At 43.7% G+C, this 18331-nt stretch overlaps 1 protein-coding gene across 1 annotated transcript in view; it reads left to right on the top strand.

Annotated features, from left to right (window-relative positions):
- ADGRA3 (adhesion G protein-coupled receptor A3) overlaps positions 1-18331 on the top strand; it is a 125108-nt gene that overhangs the window by 1501 nt on the left and 105276 nt on the right. The window contains exon 3 of the mRNA XM_025887523.2: positions 6-204. Within this exon, the coding sequence (XP_025743308.1) occupies positions 6-204 (199 nt within the window). The remainder of the gene's footprint in view (positions 1-5; positions 205-18331) is intronic.

The raw sequence follows: 18331 nt of genomic DNA, 5'->3' as shown, positions 1-18331 counted from the left end.
GCTGCCGCTCGCGCTGCTGGCGCTGCTGGGAGGCGGAGGCGGCGGCGGCGGCGCCGCGGCGCTGCCCGCCGGCTGCAAGCACGACGGGCGGCCCCGAGGGGCCGGCAGGGCGGCGGGCGCCGCCGAGGGCAAGGTGGTGTGCAGCAGCCTGGAGCTCGCGCAGGTCTTGCCCCCCGACACGCTGCCCAACCGCACGGTCACCCTGTGAGTAGCCCTCGCGCCGGGTCCCTCCCTGGGGCGCCTTCTCGTTGCGCCGCTTTCTGTCCGCGCAACTTTGGAGAGGGGTCCTGCCGGCACCCACGCGCCTTTGTGTGAGTGAAGCTGCTGGCAGGGGTGGTGCTGGGGTGGTTAACTTGGCAAGGGCGCGTCTCGGGGAAGGCAAGTGAATCTGCCCCGGAGCCGCTTTCCAGTTCCGCTAGTTTGCAAAGTAAAAAGTTTTCGGGTTCCCCCGCGCGCCCCGCGCAGTCCCGGCGCAGCGCTTCTGTGGTTGCGCGGTGCCACGTGAGGATGCAAGTAAACATGCAGTCCGCCGAGTTGTCGCTCGTTTATTCCGTGCTTGGGCTTCCAGAAAACACAGTGCTCCGTAGGAGCGCCGGTCCTTCAGCTTCTATGCACATTAACTTACACTGCCGTGCAGTTTGCAAGAATAGTTTGCCGAATACCAAACAACATCGGGACTTGGAATGGCTGGCTGTGTGTGTAATTCCAAAACCCCAGACTCTCCTTGCCTTTCGCTCTCTTAGTTTTATCACAGTACAAGAGCACCGTTTAAAATGGAGTTGTTAGCCTCCAAAAAAATAAAAAAAAAATAAATAAAATGGAGTTGTTATTAAGGGCGAGAAATACATTCGAGGTGAGTCGTGCACCTTCCAGCCTGGTTTTCATGTGCTTGAGCACTCATATTTAAAAGCCCGAGAACTTTGGGATTGAAAACTGGGTTTGTTGAGGCTTCCATCTTCCATGGGACTAGATATTGAGTTGAGTTTCCCACCTGGAAGGAAAAGTTTTTGGTCTTGTGACTACATTTGTGCTCAGAGTCACGGTCTAGTTTTGCAGGTTTGGTTCTGCCCATTTTAGCCGGACACTTGGAATCTTGATTTTATTTTCTGAACGATGAATTGGTTTGGCAAAGTTTAAGTGTTTCAAATGGATATTTTGTCGAACTGAAATATGAGCCCCTCTGCCCCTCTGTGTTCTTTCCGTTGGTTTCGTAAAGAAAAATCAAGGCTACCACTATAAAAACATGAAGGCAAGGGGAGCAGCATGACCTATGAAAAGCTTAAAATATGGTTTTGAATTTAACCCAAATTAAGGAGAATGTATGGGTAGGAGAAGTATAAATCTCATTACGTCTTTGTTCTCCCATTTCCATTTGTTTGAATTACGAAAGGTTTAACACAGGAAAACCGTATGTGTTTCTGTCTGTGGAGGGATGAAAATGGGTAAAATAGTTTTTGTTGGACTTCTTTACTGACGCTTGACCATTTGGTAGTGGCAGCAGCTGTATTTATTTATTTCTTAGCCAGATTCTTTGAAGTGGAAGTTTCGGGTATGGGACCTTTAATTACAGTTTTGAGTCAAGTAGAGAAAACCCCAGTGTTGGAGATGTATATCCCTTTATAACTTTGCGGAAATTAGTCACCATTCACTGGGTTCTGGATCAGTGGCGCTCCAGCTGATTCAAGTTTAGGTCGAGTTTTTCAGAATGTCAGGTTTCAGCAGTATTAAATTGGCTATTTGTAAATTGTTTTTGCTTTGCAGATTTTTAGGTGGTATCATAGAAAATCACTGTTCAGCGTATTAAACTATTACTAAATAGTATTAAACTGTTCCAGTGAATTTTTCATGAGCTGATTAAAATATAAGTGCCTTTGAAATGTCATATTAATCCAATATTTTTTGCACCTGAAACCTTTAGATGAAAATAAAATTAGAATTTAGTGAGTGGGAAGAATTTAGAATTGATATAAGGATCAGCTGATGTTCTGGATTAAGGTGGGTGAAGGTATATCGGACCTGGTAGAGGGTCTTCTGGGCCAGTCCCCTCATTTTACTAGGGAATAAATCAGAGTCATGGCAGATAGGTGACTTGCCCAAGTTCCCATAGAAATTGAGCGGCAGGGTCCATGTCCCAGATTCCTGCTGTACAGTTCAGATTCTTTCTTATCTTTCCCCCCGCCTTCATCTTCCTTCTTAGTTCAAGAGTTGTGTGTGTGCATGTGTGTGTATGTGTGTTTCCTGGGTAGTAGGCAGCACATTGAGGTTTAGACTAGGTGTTAATTTTCTGAGGGTGTGGCAAATTACCACACATTTGGTGGCATAAAACAACAAATTTCTTTTCTCACAACTCTGGAAGCCAGAACTTGGAAAATCAAGTTCTTTTGATTTGAACCTTGCTTTCTCCAGAGGGCCTTCAGTTTCTGACCTGCCTTGGATTGTGGCACCCTAGTGCCATCTCTGCCTTTGCCTCAAGGTTGCTTCTTTCCCCTTTGTCTCTGTATTTCAGATACTGTTCTTTCTCTTATAAGGACACCAGTCATTGAGTTTAGGGTTGATCCAAAGCCCAGGATGATCTCATCTAAGGATGCGTAACTTAATTACATCTGCAAAGACCCTATTTCCAAATAAGGTCACTTGCAGAGGTAACCAGGGGTGAGAACTTTGGACCCCTTTTGGGGGCATACTGTTCAACTCACTACAGAATTTGAATAAAACAAGGTCTTTCTTCAGGAACTTACAAGTTTTGGGAGAGAAATATTCGTGAATCCAGAACAGTATGGTGAATGCTCTAATATTGGGGTGCACATGTAGCAAAAGGAACTCAGGAGGGCATCCAGAGTCTCTTTGGGACATAGTTGGTGGGATCCAGGTTCTGAGGATCCTGAGCCAATTCAAGAAGGATGAGATGGGTAATTGTGAACCAAATAGTGAGTGGATGGGTCGAGGGGGAAGAAATGAGGGGGATGGTCAGTGTTGCTGTTCTGTGCAGTTGATGTTGCTAGATGTCAAGGGCAAGTGTCCACTGCCTGGAGTGGTCAGAGAGGAGCCTGTAAGGGCCAGGTCAAGGACAGGCAGTCTCTCTGGTTTGAGTTTTAATCCCTTAGGTATGGCCAGCCATGTTCAGCTGAGCTGTGATGTGGCTGTGGCAAGGAAAATTGATGGGATAGAATTTTTCTTTTTCTTTTTCTTTTCTTTTTCTTTTTAAACAATGGAAGATAAGGTAATTTCTATCTAGTGGGTGAACTGGACTTCAGCATAGCCAAGAGCTTGGACCCTTCAGCTACCTTAGTGAAAAACACTTATTTTCTTATGTAGCTGTGTTTATGGAGAGGTCCAGCAGAAATCCTCAGCTTGACCAATCTTGTTTCCTGTATCATGTAGTCTTTTGTATTAAAGAATTAAATTCTTTAATTCTGCCCTATTATTTACATCCAAATTGAATAAAAATTTAACTTTTCAGTATTTTTGTTGGAAATATGTTACTCTATTCTTGTGTTTTATTTGAAATGCTGCTCAATATTTTAAGTTTTAAAAATTAGGACTTCCGTGATAGAAAGTTTTACAAACTTAGCCCTGATTTTCAGATTTTTTTTTCATAATGTTACATAGTGATTCTAGGTAAATGGTTTTTTTTTTTTTTTAATTTACGATTTGCCAAGTAACTTAGGGACAAAGTCCATATTTTTTTCTCAGACCGTTCAACAAAGTAAAATAGTGTGTGAGTTTTGGTTTTTACTTTGTAAAACGTTATGCTTGTTTTTGCCATCAAAGACCTGATGATCAGGGGGTGCCTGGGTGGCTCAGTCGGTTAAGCGTCTGCCTTCCGCTCCAGTCATGATCTCAGGGTCCTGGAATTGAGCCCCGCATCGGGCTTCCGGCTCAGCAGGGAGCCTGTTTCTCCCTCTGCCTGCCGCTTCCCCTGCTTCTACTCGCTCTCTCTTTCAAATAAATAAAATCTTAAAAAAAAAAAACAAAATAAAAAAACTGATAATCAGACATCAACCAGGGCACCCAGCTCAGTGTCAGGTAGACAAAAGGGAATGCTTGTATTGTTTAGAAAACTAAACCTAGTTGGAAGAAAAGTTTTGCACGAAAGCAGCATTTAGGGAACAATTGCAAATGTGTGTAATTAAGTAATAAATCCTGTACTGCCGACTGTTTAAATGCTTTAGGAAGCCTGAAAAGAGGGGAGATCAGTGGGGCTATGGAGGCGCTGGGAGATTTTCTGTTTTCCTGGAGAATTTCGGACTTGAGCTTGGCCTGAGGGAAAGGAAAGACTGGCTTGAGCGCTGGCCTTCCGGAGTTCCAGGTAGCGGTGCGGACGGAGTGGTTCTACTCTAGCGGAGAGGTGGTGTTCGGAGCCGGTGGACTGTACCGGGTTTTTACAGCGCAGGTGTGGTGGAGTTCGGTTGGGGGAGTATGTGCAGGTGGGAGGAGAAGGTGGCTCAGGCAGAAGCTCCAGGGAGCAGTAAAGGAGCCTGAGAAGGCGCAGCTGGTGGGGTGGGGGACACAGAGGGGAGTACGTGGTCGTAGAGACCAAGGCACGTTCAGGTTTGAAGGAAGCAATGGGTGCCCCAGTTGAGAGATGCTGAGAGATCAGGGACCCAGAAAGCTGAGTTGCTGGGCACTGGCTTGGCCAGCCTGGCGCTTTGGCGCCCTCTGTGGACCGGAGGCCATGAGGGCAGGTTGGGGCGGCTTGAAGGGAGTCGGAGGGAGGGAGGATGGTGGTAGTAGCATCTAGATGACGAAGAATTTTGGTATGAAGGAAGGGTTCTTAGGGAAAGACAATGAGAGCGCATCGGAGTAAACTGGGGAGTAACTTGGGAGTGGGAGAAATGAATGCTGGAAGGTGAGATGGGGTGGAAGCCACGCACAGGTGCATCAGGTCCTCCTGGCAGAAGGCACGTTTCATCCCCGTGTTAGGAGAGAAGGTGGTCATGAGGCAGGAGCACATTGGGAGTGCGGATGGGTTGAAGTGGGAGTTCCTGCCCCATTGCTTTTATTTTCCCAAAGAAGACGGTACGCAGGGTGAGGGAGGAAGGGGCAGCAGGCAGTGTGGAGAGGGAGGAGAAACAGGAGTGAGGAGGTCCTTCTGGAAACTGGGAGAAGTGAGCACGCGTGAGAAGCCCCAGCAAGGTGGACTTGTGTTCACTTCTGCCTTGTGATCAGATTCGAAGGGACACAGATGGTCAGCTCAGTTCTTTCTCCAGCCGCTTTCAGCCCCGAGGTGTGACTAGTTGGGATTGGCCTGGCTGCTTCTTGGCCAGGGGAGTGCAGTAGAGGGAGAGGTGCGAGCTGTAGCCTGAATTCTTATGGGTCCAGGGTTAGGTTTTTATCTTTGAATTCAAAGTCTTCCATACCTCTGTGGCCTCATCTCCCAATACTGCCAGTACAAATTCTGTTTTCTTTCCCTGCCCATCGGTTGAGGCACTCTGAATACTGTAGGCCCTGTGCTGAGTGCTAGGGCTGTTCAGGGAGAAAAAGAAGACATGATTCTTTCATCTAAGGATCAGTCCTGCACACAAAGTTGCTGCTTAATCTAAGTGTGCCTCTCATTGTCCCCCGAGCAGAGTTTGGACTTGGTTTCCTGTATGTCTTCGGGTTAGTCTGTCAGTCTTGCCTGGAATCCCTGTCCTGGTAAATTCTGGGGTTTTCACAATCCAGCTCAACTCCTGCGAGTTTTTCTCTCACCTTCTGGCTTTTGATCCATCCCTTCTCTGAGCCCAAGTAGTGCTCGCTATCTGTGTTGCCATGTCACTTTATGTGACACTTGATATTCCTCTCCTAAAGCACATACCCTTGAAGGCAAGGACTGGGAAACCTTAGTCCAGTGAGAGTATGGGTGAGAACATAGTTGTTCCTTATTGATAAGAGTCATGCTAACAAAGATAATACCGTATGGTGGGATAAAAGACGTGCGGGGATGAAAGAGGGATGTGAATTCAGATTTTTACCCTATTTCGGCAATTATTTATTTAGGTCAGCATTGTACGGCCATAGGGTATGTCAAATCTGTTTTACAGTTATACTTTTTTTTAAAAAGATTAATTATTTTTAAAGGTTTTATTTATTTATTTGACAGAGAGAGACACAGTGAGAGAGGGAACACGAGCAGGGGGAGTGGGAGAGGGAGAAGCAGGCTCCCCTTGGAGCAGGGAGCCCGATGCGGGGCTCGATCCCAGGACCTTGGGATCCTGACCTGAGCGGAAGGCAGACACTTAACGACTGAGCCACCCAGGCATCCCAAGACTTATTTATTTTAGAGACAGTGAGTGCATGTGCTTGAGTAGGGACAGAGTGGCGGGGGGAGCAAAAAGAGGGAGAGAGAGAATATCTCAAGCAGACTCCCACTAAGGGTGGAGCTCAGTGCGGGGCTCCATCCCAGGACTCTGAGATCCTGACCGGAGCTGAAATCAAGAGTTGGCCGCTTAACCTGCTAAGCCACCCACGTGCCCCTGTTTACATTTGAAGTAAGTGATCTTATGTGTGTGGTGACCGCACATGAGACAGTGTGGTGGCAAGTTGCTCAGAAATATTGAAGAATTTTGGGCAACTGAGGCATTTGGTCCATGAATGCAAATCTTAAGGTTTTTTTTTTTTTTTTTCCAACATGGTGAGAAGGTGTTACATGACCCAGCCTGTGAATCTTGTTGCTTCTTGCCTGCTTGGAGTGCTCCAGCATCATCAGGAGTGTATGAGAGAAGTTGGTAGGTTTGGCAATAAACCAGAAATTAAAATACCAGGAACAAAAGAATGCAGGAGCGTTTGGAGATCCTTGCTCCAGTTCAGCTGCTTTGCCCAGGAGCCTGTAAAGATGGTTTTAACGGACAAAAACCCCCCAAAAACAAAAGTAAAAGCTCTGAAAGTAAGTCAGAAAATGACAGTGCAACGTTTTAATGTCATCAGTGATTTTTTTTTTTTTTTCCTATTTTGCTGCATGTCTGAAAGCCATTGTTTTCTATATTGGCTGTATTCCTCTGGAGGAATCTCAAATCCAGAGAATACACTCGTTTATTGTTGTGTCAACATTTTTATCGTAAACAGACAAAAATTAGGATACAGAGACCTTTAAATTTTAGTAGCTTATTAAGTCAGTTTTTGCAAAGATAAGGACGTGATAGATGTCTACTTGCTCAATGAGGTTTTAATTATTGCCCAACTAAATTTATTTTAAAACTTAATGTAATTTTAATGCTTTATGTGTGGTGTAGCTTGCATTTCTGTTCAAATGCAGATGATTTCAGTCTGAGGAGGGAGTTTTAAAGAAAGTAAGCATGGGGGGGGGGGGCCCGGGGGGCTCAGTGGGTTAAAGCGTCTGCCTTCGGCTCAGGTCATGGTCCCCGGGTCCTGGCGTCGAGCCCTGCGTTGCGCTCCCTGCTCCGCGGGAGGCCTGCTTCTCCCTCTCCCACTCTCCCTGCTTGTGTTCCCTCTCTCGCTGTGTCTCTCTCTGTCAAATAAATAAAATCTTAAAAAAAAAAAAAAAAGTGAGCATGGTCTCCCAAGCTGGGGTTTCTTTTCTTTCCTTTTTTTTTTTTTTCTTTTTTCTTCATGACTAAACTTTTCAGAAATTTTGCGTGTCTAGTAAGGGAATCACCTGCATGTCGGAGTCGGTGGGGCCCACTCTACCCAGATGTAGAGGGCATCTCACAGAAGGCACGTTCTTTTAGTACCAAGCTGAGCACAGGGCAGATACTGGGCTTGTCGCCCAGGGAAGCATTTCTTGCCCTCAGGTCCTCCTCCTGTCCAGGGTCTAAAGAAAAGGAAAGTTTAAGGGATTGGTTTAAGAATTATTCAGAATAATCCCTCCCCCACTCCTCCCTCCCGCCCCCGAACACTCTGGTCTTCTTTTTCCTTTTTGTAAACTTCAAGCTCAGGCTTAAATCTGTGCTTTTCCACATCCAGCAGCGTCTGTCCAAAGACCAGAAACCACTTTGGATATTTACTGTTCTCTAGTGACATTCTTTTTTTTTTTTTTTTTAATGGTTCTAGTATCCAACTTTAATTTACCCCATTCTCTTACGGCAGCTAATATTTGGGTTTCATTATTCATTTCATTGGTTTAAAAATACAAAGAAAACAATGTAAACTGTATAGGAAGAAATTGTGTTCCCCAATGAACTGTAATCTTATAAATCCTTAATAAAAGGGAAAGTTTTAAAGGATTCCTTGAGGTTAAAACCAGGAAAGAAAAGGAAAAACATACAGTCTTTGAAATGATCTTTTTTTTTTTTTTTAAATTTTATTTATTTGACAGAGATAGCGAGAGCAGGAACACAAGCAGGGGGAGTGGGAGAGGGAGAAGCAGGTTTCCCGCGGAGCAGGGAGCCCGATGCGGGACTCGATCCCAGGAACCTGGGATCATGACCTGAGCCGAAGGCAGACGCTTAACGACTGAGCCACCCAGGCGCCCGAAATGATCTTGTTTTGAAGAGATACGGAATGGGAAAGTATTTGGTATTTGCTGAAGTGATGTATTTTTAAAAAGTTGATGCATAGTTTATATACAGTATTATATTAGTTTCAGGTATACAACATAGTGATTAGACAATTTTATACATTATGCACTGCTCAGCACAGTAAGTATAGTTACCATCTGTCACCATTCAAACTCATGACAGTATTGTTGACTATATTCCCTATGCTGTACTTTTCATCTCTGTAACATTTTATAACTGGAAGTTTGTACCTCTTAATCCCCTTCCCTGTTTTCATCCATCCCTCCTTTGGCAACCACCAATTCGTTCTCTGTGTTTCACTTAGTGTAATACCCTGTAGGTCCATCCATGTTGTTGCAAAAGGCAAAATTTTATTCTTTCTTATGGTTCATTAATACTTTATGATACACACACACATGCGCGCGCACGCGCGCGCCACATCTTTATCCATTCATCTGTCAATGGATGCTTAAGTTGCTTCCATGTTTTGGGTGTTGTAAATAATGCTGCAGTAAACATACGGATGCATATATATTTCTGAATTTGTGTTTTTGTTTTCTTTCGGTAAATACCCAGCAGTGGAATTAATGGGTCATATGGTATTTCTCTTTTTAATTTTTTGAGCAGCCTCTTTACAGGTCTCCACCAGTTTACATTCCTACCAGCTGTGCACAGAGGTTCTCTTTTCTCCACATCCTTGCCAACACTTAACTATTTCTTGTCTTTTGTACTAGCCATTCTGACAGGTGCGAGGTGCTGTCTTATTGTGGTTCTGATTGCATTTCCCTGATGATTAGTGATGTTGAGTATCTTTTCATGTGTTGGCCATCTGTACGCTTTTTTTGGAAAAATGCCTATTCAGGTCCTCTGCTCATTTTTAATCGAATTGTTAGGGTTGGGTTTTTTGTTTTTTTGTTTTTTTTTGGTGTTAAATTGTGTGAGTTCTTTATATATTTTGGATATTAACCTGTTATTGGATATATAATTTGAAAGTGTTTCTCTCATTCACTAGGGTGCCTTTTCTCTTTGTAGATGGTTTCCTTTGCTGCACAAAAGCTTTTTAGTTTGATTTAGTCCCAATAGTTTATTTTTGCTTTTATTTCCTTTGGGGAGACATATCCAGGAAAATGTTACTAAGGCCATTTTCCAAGACATTGCTGTCCATGCTTTGTTTTAGGAGTTTTATGGTTTCAGGTCTTACATTTAGATTTTTCATCCATTTTGAGTTTATCTTTGTGGTGTAAGAAAGTGGTGCAGTTTCATTCTTTTGCATGTAGCCATCCAGTTTTCCCAACACTGTTTATTGAAAAGACTGTCTTTTCCCCATTGTATATTTTTGCCACCTTTGTTGTGGATTAATTGATCATATCAGCATGGGTTTATTTCTGGGCTCTCTATTCTGTTCCATTGATTTATGTGTATTTTTGTGTCAGTATCATACTGTTTTGATTGCCATGGTTTTGTAGTATGTTTTTTTAATTTTATTCCAATATAATTAATATACAGTGTTACATTAGTTTCAGGTGTACAATATAGTGATTCAACAATTCTGTAAATTACTGTGCATCAGGATAAGTGTAGTTTGTAGTTTTTTTTTTTTAAGATTTATTTTAGAGTGTGCACACACGTGTGTGAGAGCACGAGCTGGGGAGGGGCAGAGGGAGAGGGAGAAGGAGAGAATCTCAAGCAGACTTCCTGCTGAGCACAGAGCCTGATGTGGGCCTCCATCTGACAATCCTGAGATCATTACCTGAGCTGAAACCAAGAGTTGGATGCTTAACTGGCTGAGCCACCACGTGCCCCTTGTTCCTGATTTTAGAGGAACAGCTTTCAGTTCATCATTGCATATGACGTTAGCTGTGGGTTTGTCATATATGGCCTCTATTATAGTGAGGTATGTTCCACTAAACCCACTTTCTTAAGAGTTTTTATCACGAATGGATGTTGTACTTTGCAAATGCTTTTTTTGCATCTACTGAGATGATAACATGATTTTTATCATTTTGTTAATGTGATGCAACGTGTTGCTTGATCTTATGGATACTGAACCCTCCTTTCATTCCTGTAATATCGCACTTGATTGTGGTGACTGATCCTTTTATTTTTTTTTTTTTTAAAGATTTTATTTATTCATCTGACAGAGATGGGGACAGCGAGAGCAGGAACACAAGCAGGGGGAGTGGGAGAGGGAGAAGCAGGCTTCCCGCTGAGCAGGGAGCCCGATGCGGGGCTCGATCCCAGGAGCCCGGGATCATGACCTGAGCCGAAGGCAGACGCTTAACGACTGAGCCACCCAGGCGCCCGGTGACTGATCCTTTTAACGAATTGTTGAATTCAATTTGCTAATTCTGAAATTGTTGAGGATTTTTGCACATATGCTCATCAAGGATATTGGCCAGTACTTTTCTCCTCCTCCTCCTCGTCCTCCATCATCATCATCATCATCATCATCATCATCGTCATCATCATCTCTGGGCATGACTCCCTTGTTGGCCCATTAAGACCAGTTTATCCGAATCTTGTATGCTTGGATCCCTTTCTGGAACCCCACTTTTTGCCTTTAAACTGTACAGTATCTAGCCTAGGTTTCCCTGGTTAGACTGGCTCTTTGTGATGTGATTTAACTGGCATCTCGCTCCGTGGCTGCACTCAAATAGGCTGAGAGAGCTAGAGACAGCAGAGGGGTAACGGGTGGGTTTGTAGAAATTCTTATAGGCATTTTCTACAGGGAAGTTTGCAAGACTGGCTTAGGAGAATCTTGCTAAAGGAGTTGATAGACCTTTTCGTTCAGTGACCATCCCTGCTTACCCCTCACGTCCACCTGCCAGGCACAAAACCTTTTCCCAACCTAGTGTGTCTCAGATCTCTTATGGTACATAATCGCTTCCATTATTTATGGCAGTTCTTTCCGAGAACTTTCATGCCATGACCTGTATAGGCAACAATGATGTTTGTGTGAATCATGCCCCAGCCCCTGCATCCCAGCCCCAGGGGGTCGAGGGGAGCAGCCCTCTCCACCTTCCTGTAACCCAGATGGTGAATTTGCTGTTGAGGTTTTCAGCCTTGCATGGAATCACCTGGGAGCATGAAAAGCTCAGATGCCTGGGCTACAGACTTCATGCTCTTGTTTGATTGTTCCAGAATGAGGCCTGGATGCTGGTGTTTTTCAGAGCTCTACAGGTGATTCTGATGTCACTTGGGTTAAGAACCTGTTGTCTAGTAGCCTAGTGACCTGAGGGTTAACCATCTGGCCCAGCTGTTCTGCAGCAGAAGTAGAAGAAGGAACGGAGGAACAAACTGAGGGCAGTGATTTAATATCCGGTCATGGGGTTAAGGACACTAAGGTTTTAGCACGTGTGGTGGCATCGAGTGAACTGAAAGCACCTAGCAGCAGTGAGTGTTTGTCCAAACCAGCATTTGAGGGCCTGGTACTCAGGTGGAGCAGGCCACAAAATACTTAGTGTACCTTAAATCCGTTATTTTAGATTTAAAATAGAGATTTCCTGGGGCACCTATGTGGCTCGGTTGGTGGAGCGCCTGACTCTTGATTTCGGCTCAGGTCACGATCTCATGGGTCCTGGGATCGAGCTTGAGATGGGCTCGGTGCTCAGTGGGGGGGGGTGGTCTGCTTGCGATTCTCTCCCTCTCCTCCTCACCCTGCACACCACACCCTCTCTCTAAAGTTATGAATAAATAAATCTTAAAAAAATAAAGATTTCCTGCTCATAATGCATTATTAATATAAAAGGAGAGAGAAAGTATGAGAGGCCCAATTTCCCAAGTGTGTACCTGCTCCGGGGATTGGTTTCTTTGGCGGGGGGCGGGGGGGGGGGACTTTACAATAAAAAAAAAAAAAGAGCTTCTTCTAATTTGCATTGTGATTATTAGCGCAGTTTAATATAATTTGGCATGTTTACAAAAGGGTCGTTTGTATTTGACTACCTTCTCTGTACATTTTTATTTTCTACTACTTCCCTCCCCCCCGCTCCCCCTTGATATTCTTGAGATTTTTAGACACTACCTAATCATCTGGTAACATTTTTAAAATTATTTTCTTGCTGCTTTGGCTGGGACGAAGGAGGCCAGACGGGGGGAATCCTTGTCATATTTCTGACTTTGAGTGACAGGCATGTTGGGCAGACCAGGATAGGAGATTTTCTCTATTGTAGGCTGTGAGCCTGAATCAGCTCACACAGCAGGCCTTTGCTAGTTGCTTTTAGCTGATCATCAATTCAGATGATGGACATTCCTCGTTCCTAGTTTAAATAAAATAAAAAAATACATCTTACATCTTTTGCGCCCCCCTCCCTTATTTTGCCTTAAGTTTAAATTACATAGTGTTTGAATTTTACATATTTGAAATTTTTTTTTTTTTTTTTTTTTTGGTGGTTGTTCCTGAGTAATCCTGAGGGGGGCAGGTCTACAGAATTATATATCCTATACAAAGAAAGCTAAATTATCCAGACCCTTAGAATCATTTTAGAATTTTTGTTCAAACTTTTTAGGTGACAGTGCCCTGAGCATAAAGGATATCTTTTGGCAAAATTGTTAGCTCTCCATGAAAAAGCACCGCTTCCTCCCTATTTAAGAATGGTATTTGCAGGCCAAAATGTCTTGGCGGGAGAGGAATAAGCATGCCCTCTACTGAGGCTGGGGAGATGTAGGGGATTCCTGGGGTCATCAGAGCTCCCCTAGCCCCCTGCTCCTCCCCACTCCTGCATCCCTAGCACAGGGAGTAATCCGCAGTATGTGATTGTGAATTAAATTCACTCCCTAGATGAAGATATTTCTGAATTAGAATATGTAGTTCCAAATATGTGACCTGGCCTCATCTAGAATGTCTGTTCCACCGAGGTCAGAGACTGACTCTGCCTTGTTCCCTCTTGAACTGTAGTGCCTGGAATAGCGACGCGTATTTAAGGGTATTTCTGTGATGGCCTCATAGTGGGGGCTGGACAGAAAGGGGGTTGTAGATTGTGTGGGGGATGACACTTCAGTCCAAACCCTCCTTAAATTTAATCGAAGGAAGCTTAGAGCGGCCTCGAGGTGTAAGTGTAATACAGATTCTTTAATGCAACTGTTAAACTTTTCTTTCTTTAAGTCTGCTTAAATCTAAGTCTAATTAAATTGATTCATTTCCCATCAAGATAAGACTTAAAAGCATCCTTTGTTTTATTGTGCAATGCTCCCCAGCTCTTTTCTCACGAAGAGGCAGAGAGAAATTGACGAGTGCTGTATCCATCTCCAGGACCATGTGTAAGATAAATGTGCTATTAGATTAATCTTTTTTTTAAACCTGTCTTTTGTTTGTGTTTTAGACAAGACCAAGCATAAACTCTCCCTTAATGGCTAAGACTCGACTAGAATTCTAAAGTCATTACAATACCGTGGGACTTGCAGTCCACCTTGACAATGCTAGGCTGACTCTTCATTCCTTGTGACTGGGTCCTGCCTCTCGTTTGCTTGCAACAAGGCAGCCTTCATACTGTTTGAGCTATTTATAATCCTCCCTCTCTTACCAGATTGTGAACTCTTGATGGTGATATTTATCTCTGTATTTTCAGTGTCTAGCACATAAGCACTCAGTAAATCTTTGTATAAAGAAGTCTCATTTTCCCCGCTGTTTTTTTTCTCAAGTAGGACTGGGGTGAGAATCTTGCATCATTCTTAACGAGGGACGAATCTATCATGGATAAGCTTGGGGTTCTTCAAAGCGGAATACCCAATAAGGTCAAGGCTTACATTCCCACCACTCTGACTCTTCATTTGATAATGAAAGGTGTCCTACCCAGATTAGTTTGCCTCCCCCCCCCACTTTTCTTGATCCTGTTTCCTCCTATCTCTTGAGAAACCATCACTTGTTTTTCCTGTGTTTTGAGTTTCTCCCCTGGTTTGTGATGTTTCTCCTGGGCATACATAGCCATGCCTTTTCTCCTTTCCCCAAAATACCCCCTGGTCACACCGTGTTGGAGGGGTCACACTCTCCCTTCACAATAAAGCTTCTTGAAAAATGGCTTGAATCCATTGTCTTCATTTCTTCACTTTTTATTTCAGTTTCAACCCATTGCTGTCTAGTTTCTGGACTGTGCCCAGTCTGAAATCTGTCTAGACACAAACGTGTTCCATTCGCCACCCGCATGGATCGTCTTCTGGTCCTTTTTTTGTCGGTCCCCACCTCTATTATCAGGCTTGACTAATGACTGAATCTTGGCAGTTCACATGGTTTGGGCCGGGAAGCTCTTAGGGGTGGGTGGCCAGCTTGGCTGTGTGGCTTCCCTGCCAAGATCAACCACGAAGAGCCATACGTCCTGATTAATGCTTCCTGAAGTACTTAGAATGGGTGTCGTCCACTCTGAACCCATGAGAAATAGAGATTGTCCACTTGAGATTATTGCCTGTTTTAAAGAATCCGAGAGAGTTGTTCTGTGACTAGATTTTTCAGGGCTCCTTACTAAAAAAAAAAAAAAAAAAAAAGCTCTTCTCTCAGGGGCAAAGTTGAAAAACTTGTCCATCAGCTCCACTAGAAGTTAGCAACCACAGATTGGGACCATGAGTGTAAAAACTTGGTCAGACTTTCCCTTGTTTCAGCTTTCTAATGTTCTCAGGTCTTTGTGTTAGTGTTACCATCTTTTCCCATTTGAGTGATTATAAAACCCCTTAAAGATTGCGGGTATCCTGTTGTCACTGCGTGAGCACAGGTGAGGGGGGTTCATGGAGGCACTCTACGTAGTCTTCCTAGGTTGAGTGTTAATAGATGGTGGCAGCTTTCAAATGGAAAGTGTGGGGACCTGCAGTCGGTGAATACCAGACTCCCCTTGTGCCTGGAAAACATTGCTGGGAGGTGACCATCATATGGCCCCATCAGGCTCTCTTTTGCTCTTTTATATTTCTTTGTTCTGCTAGTCGATGAAACTACATGTACGCCTTCATGGTTATATTTTATTTTGATCCTGAGTGATTATTTTTAATTTATTTCAGTTCAGGTTGGGTTATTTTTAGGGATGCATTTATTTTTCCGTTGGGATGTTGCAGGATAATAAAATCAATGGAAAGATTCTGGTCTTAATTCTCTTTCAAGAGCATGGGACTCAGAAAACCTGGCTTAACCTTCTGATGAAATCAATTTGATAGACCTGCTTTTTCCAGTTTTGACTTAACCTGCAGGATTCGCGATTGAGTTACGTGGTTACAAACTGTTTCTATTGCTAGTTTAACTTTCTCTCAAAACCAGTTTGGTAATTACATGGAAATACAATGACGAGAGAACCTTAAGCTGTCTGTACAGCTCTTTGGCTTACAGAACTATATAAGATCCTTTAACTGATTTAGAAGTTGTAATGACAGCCAACATTCAGATATTTATCATGTGCCAGGTCCTGTGCCAAATGCTTCACATACCACATCTCATTAAAACCACTTTGTGAGGTTGGTAGTGTCTCCGTCTGACAGGTGTGCTGACTGAAGCGTGGACAGGTAAATTGATTCCCTCAAGTTACCTGTTATCTAGGCTTCTGGCCCTGGACTGTGACCTCTAGGCCCATAATTCTCAGTATTATGTCCGTAAAAGACATAACCAACAACTTAAGTGCTCACTTTGGCAGTAGGGTGGGGTTAAGTCTTTGTTGAAACAAAGGATATGGGACTTGTTTGCTTTGAACCATTTCTTAGAGGCGGCTGGCTGATGGGATAAAGACGTAACTGAGAATCCTCACCAGCTGCGTGTTATGTCTAAGGAGCTGTAGAAGAAAGAATTTGAACATCCCATTTTAATACCATCGAGGGGTTTGGGAGTGACTGGGGGGCGGTCACACGTAGGACTGCAGTGTAGTATTATTGATGATTAGATAACCAGTCCTTTTCTTGCCTGCGTTCTTGAGGTTGAAAACTTTATCCTGGAAGAGTAATTGCCCCCATCTCAAGCTTGGCTGCCATGTTAAGATGGAAGGAATAATAGGAGCATAGGGAAATAGTTGCCTTTTGGGTAGGTTTCCCTTTTTGGGGGCGGTTCACACCTACATGTCACAATTGTGCTGGGTAAGCAGAGAACTGGCATTCTTCTTATTGGATAAAGACGTGACCAGAAAGGAGGGTACAGAGGAAATAACTATGAGGCTGAATGGATACAGGGGCCTCAGGTTAGCTTTGCTACCATGTAGAATTGTGACCCTTAGCCAGTCATAATGTTCCTGGCCCTCCCTTTCCTGAATAGTAAAGTGGGGTTTTGAAGCAGATGATCTTTAAGGGCTCTTGAACTGCTAAAGTTCTATGGTTTTATATATCCCACTAAAGCAAACCACACCTGGTAGGATCACAGAGGTATATTTAAAAATCCACAGACATTATAAGCACATTTAATGAAGCTGAAATTGATTTATTAGAATTGATTGACTGCATTGCAATAGTAAGTGCAGGGGCTCTTTTCTTGGTTGAGGGGGTGTGGTGTTGGGTCGGTTCAGTCCTTAATTCTGGCCTCTGTGGTTCCTGAGCTTGCATGACTTTTTTCACCACTCCTTGGGCTAATTGCCCGTCACTTACAGGCTGAGACCTGCCCTCATTCCCTAGGGCTACTCCCAACATTGGGACCTTGCGCTCCCTTTCTGTTAATTGGATTTCTGTTTTGTCTCTGAGTTCCCATCTTTAAGATCTTGGTAGGCTTTTTTAGCATCTGAACTCTGGCTGTCTCTTTGTATAAGCCTATTCTTTCCTCTGTTACAGGAATATAGATTTTTAACCACCCCCAGCTCAATGAGTTGGCCAGCTTGTTTATCTGAATTTCTGAGTCTCAGAGGAATTTACAGGGTGTCCATAATATTTGGAAACATACTTTTTCTCTTCATCATGATGAAGATACCCCTCATAACTTCATACACACATAATGGAGATCTTGCAGATTGTGTGTCACACAATTATTTTTCTTGCTGGCATGCTGCTCCCCCACCCTTCATGGCTTTGCCTGTATTACCGCTTATTTACTACAAATCTTTCATTGCTGGCGTTCCGGCTGATGCTGTTTCACGCTGTTCCCTGCTGACCCTTACTGCCTGACTCCTCTCTAGGAGGCCGGCCAATTCCTGGTCACAATCCCTCCACCAATTATAAAAGTACCTCTGGGGTCCTAGTTGACTGTGATCTACTTCTGCACTAGAACCAGGATGGGAAATAGGTTTCCAGAATGTCTGCACTGGTGAATTGGGACTAGCCATCAGGAGTGTTGTGTGAGCTTATCAGGAAAGAGCTGGGACTGACACATGATCTGCCCTGGGCACGGGACAGGGAGGTGGCGGGACACGTGTCATTGTTTGCCATTGTCCGTGGAAGCCCAAGACTCTGTTAATGACTACATTAATCGTTTCTTTGGTTTTATAATCTTGGGATCATATGGCATATGCATATCAGTGTTCTTTACTGTTTGAGAGAGTTTCAATAGCTACTTTAAAAGAGTGGCTTAGCCACCTAAATTTACAAAAGGTCTTGAGAGATTTCTTACTAGGAGAATTATTTAGATTCTATACTTAGTAGTAAGCTCTGTCAAAATAGAGATTTCAGTCCTTGGTGATGGTTTCTAAAATGTGCTTTCCAAATATCTTCTAGTAGAGTGGCTCCTAGCATTTGGACCAGCTGCCTAAGGATCTTTGGGAGATTGTATTGGAGGAAAATGGTGGGTCCCATATATTAAGAACTCCTGCAAATTAGTAAAAACAATACATGATCTATCAGAAGTAGGGGCCAGTAATAATAGGTAACGTCTGCTGAGCATGCCAGATCCTGTCCTGCATGTTTTAAGTTAATTCATACAGTTCCCTAATGAGATCATTATTATTATTCCTCTTTTGTGTCTGAGGATGTGGGGCATGGAGGCTTATTAATTTCCGTGAGGTCACTAGCCAGTAAGTGAT

The sequence above is a fragment of the Callorhinus ursinus genome, unplaced genomic scaffold (genome assembly GCF_003265705.2).
Source record: "Callorhinus ursinus isolate GAN/ISIS: 27379988/994484 unplaced genomic scaffold, GSC_fseal_2.0 scaffold4, whole genome shotgun sequence".
NCBI lineage: Eukaryota > Metazoa > Chordata > Mammalia > Carnivora > Otariidae > Callorhinus > Callorhinus ursinus.
Note: the sequence above shows the minus strand (reverse complement) of the source record. Positions and strands in the feature narration are given on the sequence as shown.